This window comes from Oncorhynchus nerka, linkage group LG4 (assembly GCF_034236695.1).
Source record: "Oncorhynchus nerka isolate Pitt River linkage group LG4, Oner_Uvic_2.0, whole genome shotgun sequence".
NCBI lineage: Eukaryota > Metazoa > Chordata > Actinopteri > Salmoniformes > Salmonidae > Oncorhynchus > Oncorhynchus nerka.
Window position 1 is genome coordinate 76,623,476 of NC_088399.1, and position 11,412 is coordinate 76,634,887.

At 47.1% G+C, this 11,412-nt stretch overlaps 1 protein-coding gene across 25 annotated transcripts in view; it reads right to left on the reverse strand.

The window, feature by feature from the left end:
- Positions 1 to 2,504, reverse strand: part of clasp2 (cytoplasmic linker associated protein 2) — a 121,290-nt gene extending 118,786 nt beyond the window's left edge. For 21 of the 25 annotated variants that reach the window (XM_065017864.1, XM_065017859.1, XM_065017875.1 and 18 more), the window contains exon 1: positions 1,602 to 2,497. In XM_065017864.1, coding sequence (XP_064873936.1) covers positions 1,602 to 1,799 — 198 coding nt within the window. In that variant the 5' untranslated portion in view covers positions 1,800 to 2,497. Of the gene's footprint in view, positions 1 to 1,601 lie in introns of all 25 variants that reach the window. The other 4 variants (XM_065017850.1, XM_065017848.1, XM_029658609.2 and 1 more) reach the window with 2 other exon arrangements.
- Between the last annotated feature and the right edge of the window lie 8,908 nt (positions 2,505 to 11,412).

Here is an 11,412-nt window from a genome sequence, read left to right on the forward strand (position 1 = left end):
AAAATCATGATGAATAAAAAAAATATATAAGGACAGGTGGGACCTGATTCTAGATGTGTTCCTTTGGGATGCTGTGTGAATATAGACATGCACTGTAAACACCGAAGGAGCTCGCAAGAGGATAGGGAGTTCAGTTGTAATTGGACCAGGCTCATATAACTAACTCAATCACACCCTGGTCAAAGTGATTATCCTGCTGATGTCACATTCTGTGTTTCTGTCAAACTATGTCATCCTATTATAATAATATATAACCCTAAGGGAAATAATACGATACTTTGAGTTGATTTCAGTTTTATTTCACTGAATCCTCTGGAAAGTGTAGAGACCTTTTTCATTGCAGCCCGGTCCAGCCTGAGACTTTCCATGGGCTTAAACTCTGGCGTTATACCAGGGAAGGTCATCTATACTGAACTAGTTTCACCTCCAGTTGAATGTAACACACATCACCTTCTGTGTCTGCCACAGGGATTCATTCCATGGTTCAGACATAACTGTCTGGGTTTAGGAGATAACTTAGCAAAGAAAACAAGGGCCACATTCCAGCATTTTCCACAGATACCAATATGACATACTGAGCCAGTTCGTTTTACATGGACCGGTGTCCCGGGTGGGTGGAGATCTAATTTAAGGACCAATGGAAAGGTCTAAAACTTTCAAACTCCACCACCCGGGTCAGTGGGCCATGCAAAACGAACTCGCTAATTGACACTCACAATGGGTGCCCTGACCCCTCCCCCATCTTCTGCTCTAGTCTGGGTGCTCCTCTGACAATGGGGTCCTCCTCCAAGCACACACACAGCCCACTACTAGCCGTCTGTCTGGGCTAGGAAAACAACCAAAAACTGAAGGATCTCGAACTCAATCCCATCACATTGAGAGTCACAAGATAACATATCACTTGTATTAAATGTATTAGTACTAGATTATTCGCTGTTTATTCTAGCTAACTGGCTGAACAAGCGTGGATGGTTAGCAGTTAGCTAGCGTCGGCTATCATTTAAGAAAATGTTACCCTTTTAAACTGCAGGCCTGGTTTGGAGGACATTAGTGGGCTGTTTGAATCAGATCAGCTCAATATGGTACTAATACAGCTCAAAATACAGGCAACTCACAAAATAAAGGAAACACTTGAGAAAATGAGGGATACAAATGATATTGATAGCAGGTGATTTCCTGCGCGCCTCAGTCAACGAAAGACCAAATGATGGAACTGATCGTGGAAGACTGGAGTCGCATCGCCCCAACAGAGGTCCAGACACTTGTAGAATCTTTGTCCAGGCGGCTCTTGGTGGCCCAACGCCCCTATAGACACCACGTTGGCGTTTCCTTTATCTTGTCAGTTAACCTGTATCTGTTACAGCGAGACGGCGGGGACAGTTCGTTATCCAATGAGTAACTTCTTTCTCGCTTCCTAGCTAGCTATTGTCCCCACACTGATCATCACCCCTGACTAGGCAGCCCTACAGTATATATTCCCTGTCGACATCCTATCATCACAAACATTTCTCTCGAAGTAACTAGTTAGTCAACGATTACCAAAAACAGGATCGATTGGGGGACAATGGACCTCTGCAAAGTACACCGCAACGTCCCCTCACCTTGTAGTTGCTGGAGTTGACCCATCCCGTCAGCTCATCTACAGTTTTATCCAGCCGTGGTTTGTCTTGCTCCACATCGGTGGACCTCTGCGGGTCGTTCAGGTAGTCTATGAGGTCCTGCCCGACCTGCAGCCTGCGGGTAACGTCTTTCTGCAGGACCTGCTGGTAAAAATAATCCATGTTGTCATGTTCCTCCATTGGGCAGGCAGTCCGTGTGGCCAGCTCCTTCTGGGGCCAGCCGCAGACTACAGGGGGTCCTGGCGGGTTGGGTGTGGAAAAAGGTTCGCTCCGGTCGGTGGTCCCTTTCTTCTGAGCGGATGACAGCTGCCTGGACGCTTGGGTGACCGCTATTTTACGTTTGATCAACAACAAAACAAACGCCTGTCAAATTAGCTTGGCTAGCGCAATCACTTTGTCCAAAACACACACTGCTCAACTTTGATTTCAGCGAAGGATAGAGAATGTTGCTCTCGGATAACTTGTTAGCAATAACTTTCTAAAAGTTTTGAAAAATAAAACAAATTTGCAGTAAAACTAACCGGGCCTGTATCAATCCATAACACAATAAAGCTACTAGTAGCTAAGCTAACGAAGTTAGTCACGCACGGTGGCAACACCTAGTGGATAGCGAGATATGTGGAAAGCAACGTTAGCTAAACTAACAGTTAGCTAGTTGGTCACAGGCCTGACGCCTAGTTTCGCTTCATTTATGTATTCCATGAGTTGAAAAACCTCTCCAGGGAGGTGTTGTCGAACCCTTGAAAATAAAGTTGCGCCAAAACTTCGAGAACAGTGTTTCAGCCTTCCACCCACAGTTCCTGCCTACTTTTAATCCGGGAATAATCGCCCCTGCTAAACTGTCTAGCTAAACCCTCCCCCGCTGAAAGCCAGCGCCAAGCCGATGACTGCAGTTGACTAGTAGGAGCAGACGACGAAGGGGTCCTTCGCAGGGTTGCCAGGAATTTATTATCCCGCTCATTACTCTGTTTACTTTGAAATATTTTTCATATCTCTTTCTTGACACAAAAAATAACTGCTGTATATTGAATTTTGTCTACATGTTGCATGAAAATTATTAATATTTGAAGCTGTTTTCTCAGATGTTCCTTATCATTAAAATGTAAATGTCATACACAGGTGTAGCCCAATACTGGACTAATGGAGCCTAATGTTAGTTAGTCCAAGGACCTTACATGTTCTGTTTAAAGGGTGAATTGGCCCTGGAAGCCAAAACAGCCAAATATTCCAACTAAACGTGAATTGATTCTCAATTATGATACGGCTATAGAAACATAAAGCTTCTACTTTACTCTATCACATCGAAATAATTTCAAAGATGCAAAATACAAACTCAAACACTGTTTGAGCCTGTTAAACTATAAAAGGTGTGTTTCAATTTAACCTTTTTTATTATTATTTCTCACTGATATGAAAGATAAGTTCCTTGTGCTTCCAAAACCGCACCACAAGCAATGAATATTAATGTTCAGGTATTGTGGCTCTTAACAGAACTCTCCCCTACAGAAGCCTCCTTCAACAACTCGTATGTGTAATGCGATGGACCTGAGAGTCATGACCAAGGGCTAGCTCAGGTGCAGTCTGGAAAATGTGCACATGCAGTAGCTACCTTACACTACATGACGACCATCTCATTCCAAAATCATGGGCATTAATATGGAGTTGGTCCCCCCCTTTGCTGCTATAACAGCCTCCACTCCTCTGGGAAGGCTTTCCACTACATGATGTTCCTACATTGCTTCAGGGACTTGCTTCCATTCAGCCACATTCAACATTAGTGAGTTCGGGGACTGATGTTGGGCGATTAGGTCTGGCTCGCAGTCTACGTTCCAATTCATCCCAAAGGTGTTTAATAGAGTTGAGGTCAGGATTCTGAATAGGCCAGTCAAATTCTTCCACACTGATCTCAACAAACCATTTCTGTATGGACCTCGCTTTGTGCACGGGGAAATTGTCATGCTGAAACAGGAAAGGGCCTTCCCCAAACTGTTGCCACAAAGTTGGAAGCACAGAATCATCTAGAATATCATTGTATGCTGTAGCGTTTAGATTTCCCTTCACTGGAACTAAGGGGTCTAGTCTGAATCATGAAAAACAGGCCCAGACCATTATTCCTCCGTCACCAAACTTTACAATTGGCATTAGAGCATTGGGGCAGGTAGCATTTTCGTGGCATCCACCAAACCCAGATTTGTCCGTTGGACTGCCAGAGGGTGAAGCATGATTCATTACTCCAGAGAACATGTTTCCACTGCTCCATAGTCCAATAGTGGTGAGCTTTACACCACTCCAGCAGACGTTTGGCATTGTGCATGGTGATCTTAGGCTTGTGTGCGGCTGCTCGGCCATGGAAACCCATTTCATGACGCTCCCAACGAACAGTTCTTGTGCTGACTTTGCTTCCAGAGACAGTTTGGAACTCTGTAGTAAGTGTTGCAGCCGAGGACAGATGATTTTTACAGGCTGCGCACTTCTGCACTTGACGGTCCCGTTCTGTGAGCTTGTGTGGCCTACCACTTTGCGGCTCAGCCGTTGTTGCTCCTAGACGTTTCCACTTCACAATAACAGCTATTACAGTTGACTGGGGCAGCTCTAGCAGGGCAGCTCTAGCAGGGCATCAATTTGACAAACTGACTTGTTAGAAAGGTGGCATCCTATGACGGTGCCACGTTGAAAGTCACTGAGCTCTTCAGTAAGGCCATTCTACTGTCAATGTTTGTCTATGGAGATTGCATGGCTGTGTGCTCGATATTATACACCTGTCAGCAACAGGTGTGGTAGAAATAGCCAAAACCACTCATTTGATGGGGTGTCCACATACTTGTGTTTGTTAACTTGTATTCTGTTGTGGTCAAGGAGTTTTACTTTTGTAATTAAATATTTAAAATTGTTTTTTGTTGTAGCTTATTGTCTAATATGACAACAAAAACACAACCAATGGAACAATAGGTGCTTAGTTTAAAAATAAATAAATTGCTCATGAAATATTATTCAATATTCTTCAAAAATCAAGGGGCATACATTGGCTTAAATTGCATTTGAACCACATTAGGTTTTATTTCTCTAGGCTTTAGATCAGCGGGTTAACATAGTCTTGTCATGCAAAAGACACTTGAGAACGAACACACACACACACACACACATCCACTGCAACTATCATGCAGATTTGAGTTGCACCAGAGGCAATTTAAATTAAACCATCCTAGCAATTTTTGTGTTACTTTATCAAACACATCCAACCTCTAAAAATACATCTCCCATCTCATCAAATTCCCCCACATGGAGACCAAGAACCTCACGTTCTGCCCCCATATGTACATTTTCTCCAAACTGGCAACCCTGCTTTTTCAGCACTGCGCACAACTATCCAGTTTACTGCCTGACGGAAAATCCCCAGCCCCGTTACTTATTCACAAGTGAGAAGACATCACGAATTACCTGCAATATCTGGACAGAAACGAAAAATATGAATAGTTTTATAAAAGTTGAATCTTATTTGAGGAGGGAAGTAGAACATCTTTTCAATATGCTCCATGCCAGATTAAGCTAAGTAACAACCCCTCCATCACTTTATCTGAATGTGGAAACTGCTGCTGAGGGCTATTTCCTAGAGATGGTCAGATTGTGGTAGGTCTATCCCTAAAGTAATCATTTTACAGTTTATCATTTTTCCACTTACTGGTAAAGGATATTAAACCCATAATCTAATTTTAAAAAGGAAATATATGGAAGTTGGAGGTTTTAATACATTTGATCCTTAATGCAGCTTGGATGAAAATAATCATACTTATATTTTCTCAAAGTAAAATGACCTGCACACGGAGAATATATAAGATATTGTTGATGGGTGTCCAGATTTGGGCGAGCATCCCAATCTTGATCAACCTACACGGCTCGCCAGCGACATCTGCTGGTCAGGGTGAGGATTTCACACACACACACACACGAACAAATTCCACTGTAGAGATAGTCAGAGCACATTTACTATCAGTTACTTTTATTTATGTTATGTTTATTTATTCATTATTTATTTTCTTCAACATAAAACTCCTGTTAGACCATCTGTCAAAGAGAGGCTGTTAGTATCACTGCCATGTAGTGAGGTCAGCAGGGTTGGGATCAATTCAATTTTTGAAAAGGAATTGACTCCAACCCTGGAGGTCAGTCAGCTTCACAACTCAGCACCAGCAGCATCTAAGTCAAACACCCATATTATATACGATACACCTCTGTCTGTCTGAGACTTTACACACACACACACACACACAGGCCTCATCCCAAACCCACCACTGGCCCCTAGCCCTGACCCTTTATCCCCAGGAACGCCGTGGAAAAGAACGCTCATGGTAGGTAACATAGCAGTAACATAGCTATACCACTTCTGGTAACCACTTCTTAACTCTCCCTTGAACATCTGAAAATACAGTGGAATTAACCGTAACCTTGCCCTCGATCTCCATCTTGTAGACTGTGTGAAGTATCTGCCACGTTGCTTGTTTCCACTGCTCCAGATGTATTTATTTTTTAAGACGCATGATCGTCACTTAGGCTCAAACCTCTGGCTTTGAGGGGGACTCAGGAGTTGCTCAGTGGTCAAGAGGCTAGTGGTCAGCTTGGAACCAGGCCTGTGTGTTCCACAGTCACACAGTGCACAAGAGGCTAGTGGTCAGCTTGGAACCAGGCCTGTGTGTTCCACAGTCACACAGTGCACAAGAGGCTAGTGGTCAGCTTGGAACCAGGCCTGTGTGTTCCACAGTCACACAGTGCACAAGAGGCTAGTGGTCAGCTTGGAACCAGGCCTGTGTGTTCCACAGTCACACAGTGCACAAGAGGCTAGTGGTCAGCTTGGAACCAGGCCTGTGTGTTCCACAGTCACACAGTGCACAAGAGGCTAGTGGTCAGCTTGGAACCAGGCCTGTGTGTTCCACAGTCACACAGTGCACAAGAGGTCCTGAGTACACATGTTCCAGTGATGTAGCATACAAAAACAACTTGATGTCATCAGATGCTGTGCTTCTGACAGAGACAGTCCATTTCTGTCCAACAGTAACAGTTTGCTTTCATTATTTTCAAAAGGAGAGATACACAGATCTAATCTCCCTCTCTGGATAGACAAGCATGGACAATTACAATAAGCACTGGAAAAAAAGAGGGAAAATAAAAATAAAAATGTGTTACTGGCCAACTCCAATCCGAAGGGGAGTTGCCATATTGTAATTCTTTTTTTGCCATCATTGCAAAACATTCTCTTTACAAACAAAAACTGAGTCTCAAATGGCAACTTCTCAGAAAAAACATCAAATGTTCAGTTTTGTACTTCCAGTTTTGTACTGGTTTTCAGTTTGCACCTGGATGGGCGGGGTTTAGTGGTGTCCCCTCCGTAGATCCGAGTCTCAGAGAGCTATCCCAGCATCCTCTCTGCTCACACCCAGAATCACTACACTTGCCAGAATCCTCCTTTTGGCGTTCACAGGCTGAGTGTCCAGTGGTCGAAGCAGGTTGACTTACAGCACGGTCACACCGAGGTGGCGTGTGATTGGTTGAGATGAAGTCCACCCAGAGTGATGCGTTGTCCAGATGTGTGGTTAGAAGGGCAATACGGTTCAAACTTGGCAGATTGAATTGTAACGTATGGAGTTGACATGATTACCAATGCTCGTTGTCACGTCTGTACTCCTATGTGCAAGTTCTGTACCATTGCACCTTCCTGAATAACACTGTCCACCATTTTGTGGGTTGTAGACTTCTGCCTCTTTAGGATCGTCCCCCCTCATCCTCTAGTCCAAGTGTTGGAGAGGAGGGGTCTGGAAGGGGAGGGTAATGTTGGAGAGGAGTGGTCTGGAAGGGGAGGGTAATGTCGGAGAGGAGTGGTCTGGAAGGGGAGGGTAATGTTGGAGAGGAGGGGTCTGGAAGGGGAGGGTAATGTTGGAGAGGAGGGGTCTGGAAGGGAAGGGTAATGTTGGAGAGGAGAGGTCTGGAAGGGGAGGGTAATGTTGGAGAGGAGGGGTCTGGAAGGGGAGGGTAATGTTGGGGAGGGGTCTGGAAGGGGAGGGTAATGTTGGAGAGGAGGGGTCTGGAAAAGGAGGGTAATGTTGGAGAGGAGGGGTCTGGAAGGGAAGGGTAATGTTGGAGAGGAGGGGTCTGGAAGGGGAGGGTAATGTTGGGGAGGGGTCTGGAAGGGGAGGGTAATGTTGGAGAGGAGGGGTCTGGAAAAGGAGGGTAATGTTGGAGAGGAGGGGTCTGGAAGGGAAGGGTAATGTTGGAGAGGAGAGGTCTGGAAGGGGAGGGTAATGTTGGAGAGGAGGGGTCTGGAAGGGGAGGGTAATGTTGGGGAGGGGTCTGGAAGGGGAGGGTAATGTTGGAGAGGAGGGGTCTGGAAAAGGAGGGTAATGTTGGAGAGGAGAGGTCTGGAAGGGGAGGGTAATGTTGGAGAGGAGGGGTCTGGAAGGGGAGGGTAATGTTGGGGAGGGGTCTGGAAGGGGAGGGTAATGTTGGAGAGGAGGGGTCTGGAAAAGGAGGGTAATGTTGGAGAGGAGGGGTCTGGAAGGGGAGGGTAGTGTTGAGAGGAGGGGTCTGGAAGGGGAGGGAGGCTAGACTCACAGAGTTTCTGTCAGAGAAAAAAGACCCCTCACACTCCTCTCCCTCCACCCGAGTAGGAGATTGCGGTGCAGATCAGCAAGAGTCCAACTGATCAATTGATCATTTATCAGTAGTGATCAATCAGTCTGTATTGATCAGAGACCTGTCGTGACCAGTAGGTCCAGGGTGTTTACCAGGGTCGTGTTCAGGAAGTCAGACTGTAGAAAAACAGTTCGCAACAGAATTATATATTTTTTTGTTTATCATTGGAAAAATTCAGAACCTCTCATTTTTGAATAACCTTCTTCTGTTTACTGCCTACTGAAGAAGACTGTGTGGTTCATAGGGTTCAGGGTTTTGTTTTGTAGTCGTGGTGTGGTTCAGGGTGTTGTGGTGTAGTCGTGGTGGGGTTCAGGGTGTTGTGGTGTAGTCGTGATGGGGTTCAGGGTGTTGTGGTGTAGTCGTGGTGGGGTTCAGGGTGTTGTGTTGTAGTCGTGGTGGGGTTCAGGGTTTTGTTTTGTAGTCGTGGTAGGGTTCAGGGTGTTGTGTTGTAGTTGTGGTGGGGTTCAGGGTGTTGTGTTGTAGTTGTGGTGGGGTCCAGGGTTTTGTTTTGTAGTCGTGGTAGGGTTCAGGGTGTTGTGTTGTAGTTGTGGTGGGGTTCAGGGTGTTGTGTTGTAGTTGTGGTGGGGTTCAGGGTGTTGTGTTGTAGTTGTGGTGGGGTTCAGGGTGTTGTGTTGTAGTTGTGGTGTAGTCGTGGTGGGGTCCAGTGTGTTGTGGTGTAGTCGTGGTGGCATCCAGTGTGTTGTGGTGTAGTTCTGTTGTGGTGTAGTCGTGGTGGGGTCCAGTGTGTTGTGGTGTAGTTGTGGTGGGGTTCAGGGTGTTGTAGTTGTAGTTGTGGTGGGGTCCAGGGTGTTGTGGTGTAGTCGTGGTGGGGTTCAGGGTGTTGTGGTGTAGTCGTGGTGGGGTTCAGGGTGTTGTGTTGTAGTTGTAGTCGTGGTGGGGTCCAGGGTGTTGTAGTTGTAGTCGTGGTGGGGTCCAGGGTGTTGTGGTGTAGTCGTGGTAGGGTTCAGGGTGTTGTGTTGTAGTTGTGGTGGGGTTCAGGGTGTTGTGTTGTAGTTGTGGTGGGGTTCAGGGTGTTGTGTTGTAGTTGTGGTGGGGTTCAGGGTGTTGTGTTGTAGTTGTGGTGTAGTCGTGGTGGGGTCCAGTGTGTTGTGGTGTAGTCGTGGTGGCATCCAGTGTGTTGTGGTGTAGTTCTGTTGTGGTGTAGTCGTGGTGGGGTCCAGTGTGTTGTGGTGTAGTTGTGGTGGGGTTCAGGGTGTTGTAGTTGTAGTTGTGGTGGGGTCCAGGGTGTTGTGGTGTAGTCGTGGTGGGGTTCAGGGTGTTGTGGTGTAGTCGTGGTGGGGTTCAGGGTGTTGTGTTGTAGTTGTAGTCGTGGTGGGGTCCAGGGTGTTGTAGTTGTAGTCGTGGTGGGGTCCAGGGTGTTGTGGTGTAGTCGTGGTGGGGTTCAGGGTGTTGTGTTGTAGTTGTGGTGGGGTCCAGGGTGTTGTGGTGTAGTCGTGGTGGGGTCCAGGGTGTTGTGGTGTAGTCGTGGTGGGGTTCAGGGTGTTGTGTTGTAGTCGTGGTGGGGTCCAGGGTGTTGTGTTGTAGTTGTGGTGGGGTTCAGGGTGTTGTGGTGTAGTCGTGGTGGGGTTCAGGGTGTTTAAGTGTAGTTGTGGTGGGGTTCAGGGTGTTTAAGTGTAGTTGTGGTGGGGTTCAGGGTGTTGTGTTGTAGTCGTGGTGGGGTTCAGGGTGTTTAAGTGTAGTTGTGGTGGGGTTCAGGGTATTGTGGTGTAGTTGTGTTGTGGTGGGTTTCAGGGTGTTTTGGTGTAGTTGTGGTGGGGTTCAGGGGATTGTGGTGTTGTGGTATAGTGGTGGGGTTCAGGGTATTGTGGTGTAGTTGTGTAGTGGTGGGGTTCAGGGTGTTGTGGTATAGTGGTGGGGTCCAGGGTGTTATGGTATAGTTGTGGTGGGGTTTGTGGTGGGGGAGTAGTTGTGTTGTGGTGGGGTTCAGGATATTGTGGTGTAGTTGTGGTGTGGTTCAGGGTGTAGTTGTGTTGTGGTGGGGTTCAGGGTGTTGTGGTGGGGTTCAGGGTGTAGTGGTGGGGTTTAGGTTATTGTGGTATAGTTGTGGTGGGGTTCAGGGTGTTGTGGTATAGTGGTGGGGTCCAGGGTGTTATGGTATAGTTGTGGTGGGGTTCAGGGAGTAGTTGTGTTGTGGTGGGGTTCAGGATATTGTGGTGTAGTTGTGGTGTGGTTCAGGGTGTAGTTGTGTTGTGGTGGGGTTCAGGGTGTTGTGGTGGGGTTCAGGGTGTAGTGGTGGGGTTTAGGTTATTGTGGTATAGTTGTGGTGGGGTTCAGGGTGTTGTGGTTTAGTTGTGGTGGGGTTCAGGTTGTTGTGGTGTAGTTGTGGCGGGGTTCAGGGTGTTGTGGTATAGTTGTGTAGTTGTGTTGTGGTGGGGTTCAGGGTGTTGTGGTGTAGTTGTGTAGTGGTGGGGTTCAGGGTATTGTGGTGTAGTTGTGTTGTGGTGGGTTTCAGGGTGTTGTGGTGTAGTTGTGGTGGGGTTCAGGGAGTAGTTGTGTTGGTGGGGTTCAAGATGTTGTGGTGTAGTTGTGGTGGGGTTCAGGGAGCAGTTGTGTTGTGGTGGGGTTCAGGGTATTGTGGTGTAGTTGTGGTGGGGTTCAGGGAGTAGTTGTGGTGGGGTTCAGGGTATTGTGGTGTAGTTGTGTTGTGGTGGGGTTCATGTTATTGTGGTGTAGTTTTCTAGTGGTGGGGTTCAGGGTGTAGTTGTGTCGTGTTGTGGTGGGGTTCAGGGTGTAGTTGTGTCGTGTTGTGTGGTGGGGTTCAGGGTGTTGTGGTGGGGGGGTTCAGGGTGTTGTGGTGGGGTTCAGGGTGTTGTGGTGGGGTTCAGGGTGTAGTTGTGTAGTGGCGGGGTTCAGGGTATTGTGGTATAGTTGTGTTGTGTTGTGGTGGGGTTCAGGGTGTTGTGGTGGGGTTCAGGGTGTAGTTGTGTAGTGGCGGGGTTCAGGGTATTGTGGTATAGTTGTGTTGTGGTGGGGTGGGGTTCCAGGTATTGTGGTGTAGTTGTGGTGGGGTTTAGGGTGTAGTTGTCTTGTGGTGGGGTTCAGGGTGTAGTTGTGTAGTGGTGGGGTTCAGGGTCTGTCTCATCATCTTGCA